Source organism: Ruditapes philippinarum, unplaced genomic scaffold, assembly GCF_026571515.1.
Source record: "Ruditapes philippinarum isolate M1 unplaced genomic scaffold, ASM2657151v2 ctg1040_1_1_1_1, whole genome shotgun sequence".
NCBI classification, from domain to species: Eukaryota; Metazoa; Mollusca; class Bivalvia; order Venerida; family Veneridae; genus Ruditapes; species Ruditapes philippinarum.
Genome location: NW_026854359.1, coordinates 147015 through 164929, shown reverse-complemented (window position 1 = coordinate 164929; position 17915 = coordinate 147015). Strand labels below are relative to the sequence as shown.

At 31.8% G+C, this 17915-nt stretch overlaps 1 protein-coding gene across 4 annotated transcripts in view; it reads left to right on the top strand.

Annotated features, from left to right (window-relative positions):
* The window catches only part of LOC132739930 (ras-associated and pleckstrin homology domains-containing protein 1-like), a 74756-nt gene that overhangs the window by 23761 nt on the left and 33080 nt on the right, over positions 1-17915 (top strand). For 3 of the 4 annotated variants that reach the window (XM_060727764.1, XM_060727765.1, XM_060727766.1), the window contains 2 exons: positions 11953-12052; positions 14139-14590. In XM_060727764.1, the coding sequence (XP_060583747.1) occupies positions 11953-12052; positions 14139-14590 (552 nt within the window). Of the gene's footprint in view, positions 1-11952; positions 12053-13202; positions 13405-14138; positions 14591-17915 lie in introns of those variants that run through there. The other variant, XM_060727767.1, reaches the window with a different exon arrangement.

Below are 17915 nucleotides of genomic sequence, written 5' to 3'. Positions count from 1 at the left end.
GAATGAAAAGCAGTTGATGTTGGTATATAAATTTATTAGCTGGTAGATGATGTTTTAGTTCTGTACAACACAAAGTTCTAGCCTATCAGAAATCATGATAATATTTACATTTCTCTATGATTAAGTTGTATACACATACAGGTAAATATAACCTCCAATATTTATTATCTTTGTCTGAAATTCATACATGAAAGTATACACAGGTTGGTGAGACTGGTATAGAACTTTAATGTATGGTTGCCTGGTGAGGTCATATCAGGTTAATCGACATGTAAACTTGCAAATTTGCTTTAAGAAAAATGTAAGATGCTTTTGGTTCATGTTAAAGATTTTGACCTCTGTACACACTGAGAGCTTCCACTGACTTCAAACATTAAATTGCTACTAGATTTCATATTCAAGACAGTTTTAAGATATTTTGCATCTGCAATGGTATTGCATGTACATAAAGTATATAGTTTTCTAAAACATTTAAAATAACTTTCAAAACTTTCACAATGATTTGCCCATTATCATTTTTTTAGAAGTAATATATAAATTGCAAAATTTAATATCTTGTCAATTTAGCAGAAATTTTCAAATTGTAATCTTACAATTTTACTTCAGTTTGTAGTGGCCAATAGTTCAAATGATCACACTGTATCATGATATTTCAGGTCAAGTAATTAATTATTTACATTGGTTGCCATGGTAACATGAAGATTGATGATCAGTCTGTAACTTGGTCAAACCACACTATTTCCTGGAAATTACCTTAATTATGGTGAATGTATTTGTAATCAAACTGAAACCTAATTATCATGGTTTATTCTAGCTTCCATGAAAATATCCTGGAGAATGTTTGGTATGGTTTGGTGATATAAACAATTCTAATTGAGGGAATTTGGGATGTGATTAATTAATTATTTCAGGAATCTCTGGATTTAATTTAACAATATTTGAAAATAATACGGTGTTCAAAAGAAGCTATCAACGTTTGAATGTAAATCTCTTATTTGAATGTTTTATTTTCAGATTTTTTTTTATATATTTTAACTGCAGAAGGTGATTATGTTAAATTTTAACTGAGGAATGTGATTATGTTATATTTTAACTGAGGAAGGTGATCATGTTATATTTTAACTGAGGAAGGTGATTATGTTATATTTTAACTGTGGAAGGTGATTATGTTATATTTTAACTGAGGAAGGTGATTATGTTATATTTTGACTGCGGAAGGTGATTATGTTATATCTTAACTGCGGAAGGTGATTATGTTATATTTTAACTGTGGAAGGTGATTATGTTATATTTTAACTGAGGAAGGTGATTATGTTATATTTTAACTGAGGAAGGTGATTATGTTATATTTTAACTGCAGAAGGTGATTATGTTATATTTTAACTGAGGAAGGTGATTATGTTAAATTTTAACTGAGGAATGTGATTATGTTATATTTTAACTGAGGAAGGTGATTATGTTATATCTTAACTGAGGAAGGTGATTATGTTATATTTTAACTGAGGAAGGGTATTATGTTATATCTTAATTGAGGAAGGTGATTATGTTATATCTTAACTGAGGAAGGTGATTATGTTATATTTCAACTGTGGAAGGTGATTATGTTTATATTTTAACTGTGGAAGGTGATTAGATTATATTTTAACTGAGGAAGGTGATAATGTTATATTTTAACTGAGGAAGGTGATTATGTTATATTTTAACTGAGGAAGGTGATTATGTTATATTTTGACTGCGGAAGGTGATTATGTTATATCTTAACTGCGGAAGGTGATTATGTTATATTTTAACTGAGGAATGTGATTATGTTATATCTTACTGAGGAAGGTGATTATGTTATATCTTAACTGAGGAAGGTGATTATGTTATATTTTAACTGAGGAAGGTGATTATGTTATATTTTAACTGAGGAAGGTGATTATGTTATATCTTAACTGCAGAAGGTGATTATGTTATATTTTAACTGAGGAAGGTGGTTATGTTATATCTTAACTGAGGAAGGTGATTATGTTATATTTTAACTGAGGAAGGTGGTTATGTTATATCTTAACTGCAGAAGGTGATTATGTTATATTTTAACTGAGGAAGGTGATTATGTTATATCTTAACTGCGGAAGGTGATTATGTTATATTTTAACTGAGGAAGGTGGTTATGTTATATCTTAACTGAGGAAGGTGATTATGTTATATCTTAACTGAGGAAGGTGATTATGTTATATTTTAACTTGAGGAAGGTGATTATGTTATTTGATGGAGGAGATAAGGAGATTTCCAGTCATAATGTTGTCATTACATGGTGGGGGGCGGATGTTATTTTTCTCAGCTTTTCTGTATGATTGAAGACATTTGTCTAGCCAGTAATTCCCCTGAGGAGAAAAGTACAACAAATTTATCTCAGACACTTTGGAGAATAAGGTCAATTTGAATGGACAAAACAGATGGATGACCACTTTTAGATGGACAAAACATATTTAGAATGGGTAAAACACATTTGCCATTTTTGATAATCAATTTGAACAGATGAAAAAGAAATCCATTTTGAATGGTCTGTTAAAATGATCATTTAGCTACAAGAGCTATATTTAGGTTGTTCTAAGAAGTTGTCACATTAAAAAATTTACTATCTTGATTAGTTTAGAGAAACAGTCTCACATTATAAACTAGTCTTGCAAGTTGCCTGAGAAATCAGATTATGGACGGGTAACTGCTCATGGTTATATTATAATAATAATTTATATTACTTTGGAACATCATCAAAATCTTTTTCCCAAAAATTACAGTTCTATCAGCAGTTGATCTGTAACAGCCAATCCTCATACTCCAGGGTGTACATAAACTTGCTCCTCCATGACAACACACCTGTCAAGTGGTTAATGTGTCAGACTAAAATTGTCATCGAAGGATTTTTGGTTCAAACCCTCCATGAGCCAGAAACTTTACACTAATTGCTCAGTGCTGGTTGGTTCCAGGCATAGATTCCAGAATGTGTCTTTCAACTTATAGCTTCCTGGAAGCATGCTTTACCAGGGCATTATACTCTAAATACAATAAGAAGCCTTTGGGAATGTATTTTTCAAGTGGATATAGCATCTTGAAAAGTGAATCTGAGTGAAAGTGGAATACTTTCTATTGGATATTCTGCCCTAATGTTGTTGTACTTCAAATGATAAAATGGAATGTTTTCGATCATCATAAGTGTTAAACACTACTAAAGGCTCAAACCCTTTTCTTTGAATCTAACTTTATATAAGAAATTCTTACAGATTTGCATATCTTGTTCACATTCTCTGTATTATTTACAAAGCAAAACCATGAAAGAAAATAGTGTCACATTGTGACATCAAATATCACAAGAAGATTTTCCCCTGGACAAATTGCTTGTCATTGTTAAAACATGGATCTAGCTCCTTTCCTCCACATACTGATAGCCAAATATGAGGAGGAAAAATTCTGATCAATGTTTCCAAGTTTTGCGTGAGAGAGAGAAAAAATTGTGCCATCGTATCGGAGATCTTATTAGCATTTCTTTAAGACCTAATTCTGACGGTGATCTCCTTACATAGTGCTTTGGGAAATAACATTTTTTGGTAAGTTTATTTTTGTAAAAAACTAAAAACTGCTGACTTAGCACAGTTTTTAGTTTATTTGAAGCATGTGGACTTTGACAGTTTTAACTTTTTGTGCAGTCATTTATAATGCTTGTAATATGAGATTATTTTAAGATATGAGATTATTTTAAATGCGAGTTGACATTGGGAAAATGTGAGTGTCCGTGGGGCCATACATCTGTGTCCGTGAGGGCATCGCATCAGTTGTCCGTGGGCATCAGTGTCCGTGGGCATCAGTGTCCGTGTGGTTAAGTTAGTTGATTTCTAACCACTTGCTCCTCACCACTGTGGGTTAATGAAGCCGGCCAGGGACTTAATGGATTCTTTCATGTGAGGAAGCTATTCAGCTATCTTAATGTCAATGTTGGTGGTTCTACTCAGGTGCCCTGATTTATGTCTGAAAAAATGCATGGAAGAATAATCATGCAAAAACTTAAAATTTCTCAAAAACTTTTCAAATTTTTTTTAAAATTTAAGGAATGAATTTATGATTAGCAACTGAAAGTATTTTCATGAAACTTCAGCTGTATGAACAGAAAACATTCTAGATGCAGAATCATCCTGTTTCTTGTAACAACCACTGAAACATTATGCTGCACTTATGTCTGCAGGATCTTTAATTGAAACTTGTCACAATTGAAGGTTCAAAGACAAAACTGAACTTTAGCCAGTTTATGATAAACATTTATTGCCCATCATTGACTCAATTGGATGGATTATTTATATAGTGAGTCAATTAAGATATCATTATGATAGATATACTAATTATCAATTATACAGGTACTGATTGTGATAAATGATACCTGCCTACACCCAATAAATCATGCCACTAACTGTTAGTACAATTCTAATATAACTATCAGTGAGGGATGGAGTAAATCATTTATATATTGTTGATGGTTTGTACTGGACAACACAGATAAGGTAGATTACTTGGTAGCCGGTGGAAGAATTCTGGAAATATTAAACAAACTCTTTTAATATTAATGATAAATATAAATACAAATTGGTTCATACGAAAAATTTGCAATCATTATGAATAATGATATATCTAGTATATTGTGGAAAAGGAAGATGGACATTTAAGCAATCATTTAAAGGGGGTGGGAGACTGGGATGAAAAAGGACAGATTACTTTGCTTTGATTGCAAAGTCATTATGGATGGAATGATTTTCTTACTTTGTATCATAATAAGGGATCTTTGAATGTTGGTGGGAAAAATAAGTTTTGGCAGAGAAGTTGTTTTTCACACACCAAATGTGTAATAAACAACGCTTAAAAATCCGTACTAATTGCATGTAATACCGTACAAGTGCTAAATTTCCATCAATAAATAGGCAAATTATTAATAAATTGATCAGTTCTTTTAATATCAAATGTTTTACTGGTTACTATAGTAATGTGTGAATATTGGAACCAGCTGAAAGGGTGTATGGGGGTGGAGGGTAACTTAATGTTATCTGATGAAAAATTAACAACTAGGTACAAGCCACCTGCCAGCAATTAGTTAAACACTGCTGACTATTATCTTCTATTTGTTATCAATGATAATTATCTTGTTATGATAATAAGTAAGTAATTAACAACAAACTGTTTCATTTTTAACATTGAGGGGAAAGGTTTGTACAGGAATTATTGTTGTTTTATGTTAAGATAGATATTTCGTGTAGAAATTTTACATGTTAACCAGTATTACAAAACTTAAAAAGTTAAAGGTGGGCCCTCCATGGCCAAATGATAAAGGACTTTAACACTGCTGTTGGTTTGAATTCCATCAGGATCTTAAAAGGAATTATTTCTGGAAGCAGCACCCAGATAGTCCACAGAAGGTTGGTGGTACTCAGCTCATGTCTTTAATAATGCGCGGAGGGAGGGTGCACTGAGGGACACCGGAGGTCTTTCCTCATGGAATAAAGTTGGCAAGTCAAGCTAGTCACTGTACCTAATAAAGTAATAGCTTCTTCCTATTTCCTTCGAGTTGAAATTTCATTCAACAGTTATTCCTTAGACTGTTTATGAACTTAAATAAAAATGAACAAAATTTTATGTCTGCACAATCAACTTAGCTGAAATTTACCATAAAAAATAATCATAGATAGACTGTCATAAAATCACTCCTGTGGCAGCACTAAGCTGTGACTCCAGTATGTCTTATGTAATTAGTTTTTTACTCATTATTGTAGTGAAACTTAGAAGATGCTGAGTATGTTGTATTGCATATATCATTGAAACATTTAAAGATCTGTGTTGAGTTAGTGTTATAGAAGTCTGCATGTTTTGGCAACAGTGTACATATTTGAGGAGAATATAGAGATAATATCCCAAGAGGAACTCTTCCATTGTGGAGATAAAATCTTACTCCACCTTCAATAAATTGGTTTCACTTTTTTGTCTGTCTAGGTGTGTTCTGTTGCCAAAATATAGGAATACATAGGGTTTTTAATAGACAGCTTATTTACATTTTTTTGTAAGACTAAATGATAGAAAATGATAGACCAAAAATTCAAGACTATTTTAACAAGGTATCTTGTCTGAAAAAAATGGTAAGGCCAAACAAAACAAAGGTTAGTTATGTTGCTTTGTCCCCCTCTGTTTTATTTGTATAAAGTAGAACACATTAATAACAATAGTCCGAAGAAATTTTGCGAATAAATAACTGACGAAATTCAATAATATTTTTAAAATTGACTTTGAAATTGTGGATGATTGTTAAAGGACGTAAGCAACATAGTATATATTGAAGCAAATCAGCTGTATTTCCTAACTAAATTGTAGAGTTAATATGGCCACTTAAGTCTTTTATTATACTATAATTTAATTAATACATGTATGCTAATGCAAATAGCTTAGTCTATCCACTCAGCCAAGGGCTGCTTGTTCGATCCTCAGTTGTGGCGTAGTTTCTTTGTGGCAATTTATCTTGAACATTTAGCCTAAAAGTCATTTGTCTTTCACTGCTGATTCAGAACTTATGAGAATTTAGTTGTCTGTCACTTGTGGGGAAGTTGATTAGTTATCTGGTTAGTTAACTGGTTAGTTAACTGGTTAGTTATCTGGTTAGTTATCCAGGAAAGCAGGTTGTGCATTTGACAAATATACAGATGGTTTATATAATAAATTTATGTAAATTATGATCACTCTTGATACAGGCTATTATAGAGTTTGACATTTTTATTGTTAATCTCTTCCAAATATCATGATATAAGTTTATTAATATTTTCATTTGCATTTATTGTATATTTCTGTTCGTATTTTGTAGACAGAAATATTCTCCCAGTATGAAACCTACATTTGTATATATATTATAATTTACTTGTAAAATAATGTGAGGAAAATTATGGTAATGTAATAAATGTAGTGAGACTAGGAGAATTAGATTTTAGGACATTTCAGGGACCTAATATAGTTTAACCTGAAATATTTATTGTATATTTATGTTGTTAACAAGGTGCTTGCTTTGTGTAGACAAGATTTGTGGTTCAGAGTTATTGTTGTTTTTGTAATTAAAACTTTGTTTGATGTTGATGATTGATGAATGTAGTATCAACATTTCTGTGAATAATGTGTGCTGGATATGCGGAATTAATAGTGAAAGGTTTTCTTTTCCTTGTGACATTTGACACTTCCTTTTGACAGTAAGTTTTTCTAAAATTTAATGCAATTATGTTTTTAGTAAGTTAGTTTAAATTATTGTTTGAAATTTAATTGTCAGAATTACCATTTAATGCTATATTATAACATCTCAAAACATAAAAGGGAGTGGGTGGGGTTGTCAAGTTTTTTCCTTTGAACGTTGACTTCTTATGGCATTAATTCTATAATTAAAATGCCAATACTTTAAGTACCATATATGTCAGTTTGGTCTGACCTAGTTCTTTAATGGTTTTTTTTCAGCCACCTGATCAATTTAGGAAATTACTTAATTAACTAAATAATAAACAGTTGGTATTGAAGGAAGAGTGCATTGAAGTTGCTTTATCCTAGATTGATTTTGAGATTGTTCAGTCAATTATGCCTTAAAAATGAATATTGTTTTCAAATTTCTGAGGCATAATGTGCCTTCTTTATAGTTCAAAGTTTTGTACTTTAAAGTTTCTAAAATCATGAGAATAAGTATGTAAATAATGTACTAAATAATGTACTGTTTACTTCTATACCTATAAATGTACTTAATTCAGGTGGACTTTTGCTCCATATATATTGGAATAAATATTCAATAACTCCCAACATTAAATTACTATTTGTTTTCATGTTTAGTTTCTTACCCTAGGTAATGTTCCAGGTTCAAATTATTCAAAACTTTGGCGGTAAAAGGGCAGAGAAGATGCAATTGGCTGACCTTATGGATATTAACCTTCCTGTTCGCTTCAACAGTATCAACAAGGGAATAGAGTCTTAATTGACATAAAATATTGAGTAAATTGTTAATTGATTGCCTGATTGATAGGCAATATATACAACCAGTGTTATACGAGGGATGTCCGGAAAGTTCATTTACATCTTCATTTTTTATTGTATAACAATACATACGCTGTACAAATTTTGTCAGCATAAATATACATATCTAGCGAACACATTTATCAAAAATTACTGAACTGTGACTTTCGTTTGTATTTTAACAGTATTTACATACAACATATATACATCGTCATGGAGCACTTTGACAACGTCAACGACGTCAAATTAACTTTATGTTTACCGCTATTCAATTTCTTCCGACTTCAATAGCCATGGTACCTGTCTGGCGTATACTTAATACATGTTATGCGCCTTTGCTATCCCTTCATAAGTTTCATATTTAAAATTATTATTTAAAAACAAAGATGTCACTGGTTCCCATACAGCGTGTGAGATGTCTGCCTTTTTCAAAATTTGTAACGCAATCTACGATATTTCAGTCATGCTACTTTTGGTCGTCTGTAGCGTTTCTTATGATATCCTGTCATCACCGCATCTTAATCTTGTTTGACATTTAGACACAAGTTGCCTTTAACATTTTATGGTTGATTTTGTTTTTAAAGTAAAGATTAAAATCTCAGTTGGTACCATATTACCGTTGCTATGAAGTTAAATATCATTACGTTGCTCCGTCCGTGAATTTGACGTCATTTTTGCAACACAAAATTTACACACCTTCATCGTCTATAATCGTCGTTAACAAGCTGTTTATTTATCAGGGTTGCCAGCGGACTTGAAAAGTCAGGGAAATTGGGTATTTTTTCAAGGTCAGGGAATTGTCAGGGAATTTTGAAATTTGGTCAGTGAAAAATGAAAATCCTGAAAAGTCAGTGAAAAGTCAGGGAAAAATTATTTCAAAGGTCGAAAAATATATGCATTGAAGGTCTTTCTTGGCTATGGCAGTCTTTAGGCATTTAATATTTGACTTTATCGCTCTCACAGTTAAGCATTAAATTCAAATGCCTCTCATTGTATTCTGTATTGGTCTAGCTATTTCTGTGCATGATCACTAGAAGGGCTTTTAATTACTAATGAAATCTAGTCAGTATACATGTATACCAAACTACCATATTGGCATATAACCTGCTTTGCTTTTTGCTTTGACACTAAGAAATTGTACAAGAGGATTAAAAATTTTGTCTTGCAAACATGATGGAAACTGGTTAAATTATGCAATGCTATGTTTTTCACACTAACTTCTTTTCACACTAACTTACTTCACTTTAATTTTATAGTGATTATTTCATGATATGCCAAAATGAGCCCTATGTTCTTGTTTTCACAATCAGTGGAGTTTATCATGATGCCTTATACAAGTAACTGTGTTAAATGTTTATTGTTCTTATAGTTTAGAGATGTTTAAATTTTAAGTTTTGTCATACAAGTATTACTCTTATAGTCTTGGTGTTTTATGTGTTAATACTAGGAAGGAAAGAGTGACTTATGTGATTTCTAATACAGATGCTTATATTATGATTCTTCTGATTTTCATGTCATATGTTTCACATGTTTCACTGACCAACAGTCACACTGTGTTTGAGTAGAAATAGTTAAGAATAGTAGAACACAATGCTTGAATCGTTACTTTGATGTAAATGTTTTATATTTTGGAAAATAAATACAAGTTTACATGCAAAAATATAATGGGAGGATTGGATGGCTATAGGGGAGATCAGGAGGCCGTTTATGTGTTTGACGATTTTGGTCAGTGAAAAACATGAATTGGTCAGTGAAAAGTCAGGGAAAAGTCAGGGAATTTTATTTCACCAAAGTGCTGGCAACCCTGTTTATGTATGACGTCATAATTTACAGTAAATATCAAGTAATAGTATCATATGATGTCACAAAATTAAAATGAGAGTTTGCTTTAAAATTAAAACATTAAGCAACTTATTATTTGAGTAGCTATCGTTATGAAATCAAAGTGCTCCGTGATTCGTTGATCATGTTGCCATGGTGATCGGCGCTTTGCAGATATTTCTTTAATCGTGTCTTTTAATTTAGAAATATGTAGCAAATAAATACTTTAGCAAAACATTCAATCATCATATTGATATGACTGCTTATAATAATTTTATAGCCTTGTCTACGAACTTTCCGGACAGCCCTCGTATCTTTAAGTGGTAATTAATCAAAGGTATCTTGTATATATCAGTACTTGTTATTGGACATATCTCGGACATATCTCGTGCAGGCTCGCCACAACAAGTGGGTTATTGGCACCATTTTCTAATCAAACCGATTGGCTTTCATTTTTCTCTTGTTTTGTGGTAAAATCTTTCCGCAGATCAATATATTCTGTCATGATTTTGATACAGGATAGATTGCCAGCTTATATTTACAGTTGTGTTTTTTCTCATTTTCTCTGTTTGTCCATTATTCGTGTATTGTTTGCATTTCAGTAGTATTGATTGGTTACCGCTATGATGAACGTTTTTTCTAAGACTTCTTAAGTCCAATAATCTATTGATTTCTACTGTAAATAATGTGTCTTCTATCTAAATGCTCGGAGTAGTTTCAGTTTTGTTGATCTTTTTCTTTGAGAATTCACTGAAAAAGTATCATGAAACAGTAAACTTTTAATGCAAAAGATGTGTAAAAATGTGCAGAATTTGCTTCAATACAGATAAATCATTGTATTGGAAGGGTTTTGTATTCATACTGTTGACTGGACTGGACTTGTACTGGACTTTGACTTGTACTTGACTGTGGACTAGACTGGACTTTGGACTGAACTGAACCCAACTTAATTTGTGCGGGAAAAGGTATAATGCTGAAAACCTGTTATAAACATTAAATGTATATTTGGAGGAAATGAAGGTTCTAATACTATATATATACTATAATTTACATACCCAGACAGTTTAGACAATGAGTGTACTCCTAGAGTTAATGTAGTTAAAATGTTTAGTTGTCATGAAAACATAATGACTATGGCAGTTTGCCCTGGCATTCGATAATACTGTTTCAGCATACTATAGGTTGTTTCAGTATATGTAGGTTGTTACACACAGCTTATAAGCCTAAGGTGATTCATACTCCAAGAGTTAGTTTTAAAATACTCAGAGAAAAGTAACATTGTCATAAATTTGTAATTAATGAATACTTGTGTACCATTAACAGTATGGCATCTGTTTCTAGTTTTAGTTTCTAGTGTTTTTATGATGTTAGATTGTCATAATGTTACTATTACTTTTTGGAGGTTATGAATGATTATATAAGACTTCCAGAATTGTCTCCCTTGATTAGTTTTTTTATGATTCTTGGAAATGCTAAATGTCTAGCAAAAAAATTTTGCTTTATTAATTTATCTTGAATGTAAATTGCTATCTTATAGATAATATTGATACATTATTGATTATATGTATATAATTATAATAGGATTGTTTTTATCAGGAAATTGTAGTAAATATTGTGACTGGACAACATAATATTATGACAGATATAAAATATGTAAGGTTTTCTATTGAGGTGGAATAATTGTTATAAAATGCTGCCTAAAATTATTGCTCAGTGGTTAATTGATGACTTTAAATCACTTACTCTTCATCAGTTTATGGGTTCAAATCCTAAACAGGTCTTATGTGTCTTTCTGTAAGGAAACTATGAATCAAAATGTCAGAGGTCTAACTCCACTCATGTCTGAATAGTTTTCTTGAAATATTTTAATAATGTTATATTATGTGTCATGGTTCAGAACTGTTCACTATAAAGGGGAGAAGATGTGTAAGTGGGCGGATAGCTGTCTTTATAGCCAAGGAACGGTATTCCGAGGGTCCCGGGTTCGAGTCCCAGTCAGGCTCACATTTTTCTCATCCTGTGACATATTTATTGAATGATTTTTATATAACTTATATATTAATGATGTTCGTATTAATTTTTCAGGGTCTGGAAGCTGGTGAAACAGGGACTGTCCGACGACGACAGAAAACTGTTGTCACACCTAAAATGGCAATGGAGAGCTTTAGATATTCTTTCATGAGCGGTAATTGATTTAATTTCATAGTTTTAAACTTAGATCAAATTCATATTGTCAAAGACATATAATTTCCATGCCCTGCTGGCTCTGGCTTTTGTACTCAGTCTTTAAATACAAGATGTAAATGCATGAAAAAAGTTGCATAAACCTTTTGATGTTAGCTGTTTCAAACATTGCTTGACAATTTGGTTTATACAGAATTTATTTTAGTTCGATTTTGTAGGAAGCTATTAGCTTATAAACACAATTTCGAATCCGTTCCTGGAACCAACCAGTACTGAGCAATGAGTGTAAAGTTTCTTGCTCAAGGAAACAACGACTTGCCCCTGTCAGGGTTTGAACCCATGCGGCTAGCAATCATAAGATTACTAGTCCGAAACGTTAACCACTCGGCCATGCCGACAATTTAAGATATATTAATACAATTTTCTGTTCAATGTATCTTTCTTTCACCAAAGATAAATTCTTCTGCACAAAAGTTATTCCCCTTTTCATCAATCTAAGTTAGCTTCCATGTAGGTCCAGTTGTGATAGTTCTAGTTTTAAGTGTGGATTTTTTATCATTTTGGGAGATATGTCACAAAGAAAGTGGAGATTTTTAAGAGATAATGTTGAACATGTTTTATTGTGTACAAACATAAATCATAAAAGAACAGACAGCAATAAATACCTGAAAATATATTGTTAAAACACTTCAGACATAAAAGATATACAATAACTGGTATAATAAATACTATTGTAATGTTTTTGACAGGTTTGTATCTACAAGTTATGTTTAAGTGTACCAAAGTTCAGTAGTAAAACCTCTGTTTTGTCATAAATTACTAATAATTAAGTAATTTATGAAGAAATTTCTATAATTTTGGGTAACAAATGGCAGAATAATGAACAATTATTGTCATTTTTATGGCAAGTTCACAAAAATTTCTTTTGACAAAATATACTCTCCATTTCTATTACTTCTTCTTGTTTATCAATATAAAGAATAAACTGTTTGTTAAACTCGCTGATTTGTAAGCACAACATCTGGTGTTTGTAGGAAGAAAGTTAACTTTGTAAATTTCAACAGATTGCCTTATGTTGTTGGAAGGAAAAATCAATTATTGTGATTCTTTTAATCTGTGTACATGTACATTATTGAATCATGTAATTAATTGCAAAAGTAATATTGTTACCAACAAATTTGACTAAAATAGGATACATTAGGCTGCTGTGATTGTCCTATACAATTTAAAGGTGACGCGTTAATATCTGCAAAAAGTGATACATTTCCCAACCTCAGTTTACTTCCCCTTGAGTGAAGTACTGTAAAAGTGTTAAAATGGAGCAATTTGCACAGTTTATGGATTACCTGAAAGGTATATTATGTTGATTTGTTTGATTTATCTGTAAATTGTTTATTTAGTTCCATACTGTAATCAAATAAAGGTAAATAAACAAACAAGAACAGCAGCCACTTCCTGTCAGTGACAGATTTATTGCCTCTGGGAATAAGTTCCAACAATTTAACCAGGTTGTATTAACTGCAGTTTAATTTATATGATTGATATGTGAGGTAGATATAAAAATGTTTTTATTTTTGTGTGATTTAAAGAGAGAGAAAAGGATTTACTGTTACAGGTGTTTGAGAATCTATTTTAATTATTCATGATAAATGCATATTTAAATGTATTTCTTTTCTTAGGGTTAGGGTTAGGCGAAATAAAAATGTTTTGTACAATAAGATATAGTGCAGTACATAAATAAATTATATTTCTGAATCAAATTGCATGTTAAATCTAATTTGTTTCTTTAATTGAATTGTAAAAACAAACCTGCAATTTATACATGTATTTAATCAGCCGCATTGTAATATCACAAGCATGCGACTTAGATAAAATGTCTGCATTTAAATTTATAGTAATTTAAACAGCAAGGCATTTTAGTGTATGAGAAAGTTGTTTTTCATTATTCTTGGAAATTGAATGTATTTCAAATGAAAAAGTCATTAATAATATTAAATATATGATGAATAGTTATGTTCCTTTATCATTTTAGCCCTGTAGCTTTATACATAACACAATGAAAATTTTCTTCTTTTCTTTTGTTTCAGAAAATCAAGATGTAAATTTTGATGCAATTCTCGGAGAGTTATGTGAACTTGAGACACAGCTTGGTAACGCCCAATCAGAAATGAACTACTACAGTGGACAAGGTATTCCAAATTATATCAAGGATGAAAATCGTGACAGCGGGAACGACTTTGCTCAAAACGAACTTGACGCATTAGCGTCAGAAATTACACGTAATTTAGGATATAACAAAAAACGACCAATGGGTGATCTGGAATATTTTAGAACGCATTACCCTGGTGATCTGGGTGGATATTCTGACTTGGATATTGCCGAAACAGATTCGGCTTTCTCGGAATCTGCGTCATTACCATCGTCGGAGTCGTTCACCTCAATGGTGACGGTATCATCATCTGCGGAGACTGCGGGAATGGGCGACGCTAGCAGTACCGGGAGCGGAAGTACCATAACCCCACATTCTTTACAATGTGATGTACGTATATATTAAACTCAGTGTATATAGATTAATATTAATAATATTTCATTGTCTTAAACATTTCATGTTTGCTGTATATTCTTATATGTTCACTATATTATCATGTATAAGATTAAGAATGCCTACTTGGAATTGTTTGCTCTTTACTGGGGTAGATTTGGAAATTATCTCCCCTCATCATTTATCAGTGGTTTATGCATGCTACTTTAAGAGTCCCCTTGTTATGTCAATTGTAAGAATAACTGCTTATCTCCCCTTCATCCATCTGTCATAACTTTATTACTGCATTGCATGAATAAACTTGTAAGATTTTAGAACTTTTGATTAAAATATTATCCTGAGGGATCGTATTTTCTGTATGCTGAATGACTCAGCAATTTTAGAAAATCTTTTGATGCAGATGAAGTAGCAGTTGCAGAATATTAATTGATTTAAATTGCGTCTTAGTTTTGATCAATTTCATCAGAATATATAGGAAGGAAATTGCCGTAGTTAACAAAATGGTCATAAAATATCAACTAGTGCCACAATGTTTGTGGGGTTGGTTGGGGCATGGGATTTTGGGGTGAGAGAGAAGGGCGTTATGTTTTCTATAAAAAAATCATAAAAAATGTTATCCAGAATGGTTAAATTTCATATATTATCTACAACATGGTAGTAAGCTAGTCAGATTTTAGAATTACCAATTAACTTAGTCCGTATATTAGGGTTTTAAATCATGTATAAATGTCTTACATAAGGTTTTTTGTATATAATTTGCATAAGCATTTGCATGAAAGCATACAACTTAACCCATATAATTATATAAAAGCTTTATTATAATTTTCCGTCTTGTTTTCTTTTTTCATCTAGTGTGCCTGTGTGTATGTTACTATATATATCTTTTAGATTGCATCGTGTCCTTGTATGCGTTTTGCTAATTCTAATACTAACTCCTGTATACGAGAACTGTGGCCAGAGACACCATATCAACATATCACTCAACCACAAGAACATGTAAGTTTCATCCGCTTCGCTTTTTGTATTTTCTGTTATATCATAATTTTAGCAAACTTTTGTTACTATTTCATTATCTATGTTATAACATGTACTATTAGCTTCATAAAGCAAAGTGCTCATTGCATTTTGTACTATGTATTTTGTATTATAATCATGCAATTGAACCTGGGACCCTTGGAATACTGTCTGAGCTATCATTTTCTCCTCTAAATAGTGAACAGTTCTAAACTGTGACAAGTATTTCTGTAACATTTTTTTATGCCAATTTGTCAAGAAAGCCAACTTAACAAATTGAGGTTAAACAATTCTCCCCTTTAACACTGTTCCAGCATGTTTACCTATTGATTCATTTCCCGTTTAATTAACTTACACAGACAAAAGTCAAATAAAACATCTGTCTTGTATATATAGAAAATGTTAATTCTACAAAATGTATTACTGTACTACATGATCATAAACATAATACAACAAAAGCTGGTGTATATGTCATATATGTAATATACATGTTTTACATAAATGTTAACATGCTACTTCTTTCCTCTTTGCTTACTTAACATTGTACTTTTCTATGGCTCATTTGAACACGGGGTTTTGTTAGGCCTCCGTGGCAGACAGATTTGGGTTGCTGGCTGTATCATTTCACCTTCGCTGATTTAGGTTCAAATCTTGGAAGTTGTATGGATTCTGTCAGATTCTACCAAGATGTCTTAGCACTTGTCTAAAGCAGTACACAGATGGGGATACCAGGGGTCATCCTCAGATATCCAGAAAAGCTAAAAACTCACCATATGACATAAATTGTGTTTTAAATTTAAGCTGTATTTTGATGATGCAACTGTTTTTATAGACACTCTCTTGAATGGCTTGTTAAGAAGCTTGTCAGATTTATGTATTTGAGTGTCAGACAGAGCACTCAATATTTTACTGCCAATGTCATAGGCATTGTCACATTAATGCCATTTATTAATGTCTGCAGCTTTAAATGATTGTTATAGAGAAGTTGTAAGTTGTTTGTTGACACATTTGAAATAGGGAGACACTGCTTTATAAATGAAGTTCCTAGAGATAGAAAGGGACTATCAGGTAGAGAGAATTTAATGTGCCACTGATTGTTATCCTGGCAGCCCTTCCACAGTGACAGTGCATGGGATTTAGTGAAGAAATGGAGCTATATTTTGACCTTTAGTCTGTCTTTACATTAACAGGCGGTTCTGTTTTTGAAGTCAAAATAGCAGGAGATATGTCCAAGTCGTAATTTTTTGGCATATAAAGGGTTTTTAAAACCCTCTGACTTATTTTTTGGCCTTTACTAGAGGTTTAAAACTCAAAGTTTTTACTATTCCCCAGGAGGGGGTCTAAGGTGGGGATACAACTGAATGATGCAATAGAAAATGTGACATAACACAGTGTCATACCATTTTGATTGAGTTCATCAAGTTAAGTCTGTTATAATTTGTTCCATCAACTTGATAAGTATAATTGATGCACCTATGTTTGAAACCCTGCCAGTTTTTCTCTCAGGCATCATTTATCCACTTTGATGAGAATACCATATACATTGGTGCATTCATGTTAATGATTTTTGCCATTTTGTTATTTACTGATACATCGTGTTCCGACTATTTCTGGTTTTATGGTATATTAAATACGTAATTGTGTAGAAAGTTTGAAAATTGTTTGAAATTACAGTCTGGCAACATTTGCATCATCATTGTCTATCAACTGGGGAAATATTTCAAGTTAGCTACAAATAATAACAATAGTTACTAAAGTCAAAGACCACTGACAATAGTTGTAATGGTTAATAACATGAAAATTGAATGACGTAATTTAGTAAATCAGGTATAATTGTCTCGAGACTTGAAGTGCAGGCATTGTGCCTCATGATTTATTATTTCATATTTCATCAAAAAAATAAGATTAAGATATTGCATATTGTTGTATAATTTAAAAACATTATTTCATTAACTATCTTATCTTTTGTCCTATATATGCTTATGATACTAACTGTAGAAAATATTGAATTGCCAGCTCAATTTTATTGGTTTATACAAAATTTATTTTAGTTTGGATTTTGTTGGAAGCTATAAGCTATAAAAACACACTTTTGAATCTGTTCCTGGAACCAAACAATACTGAACAATGAGTGTAAAGTTTCTTGCTCATTAGGAAACAACGACTTGCCCCTGACAGGGTTTGAACTCATGCGGCTAGCAATCATTAGATTACTAGTCTGATATGTTAACCACTTGGCAATGAGGCCACTCAGTTTAATTAATAACCTTATTTCTATTTCCATTAATATAACCTTAGTTTGACTTTG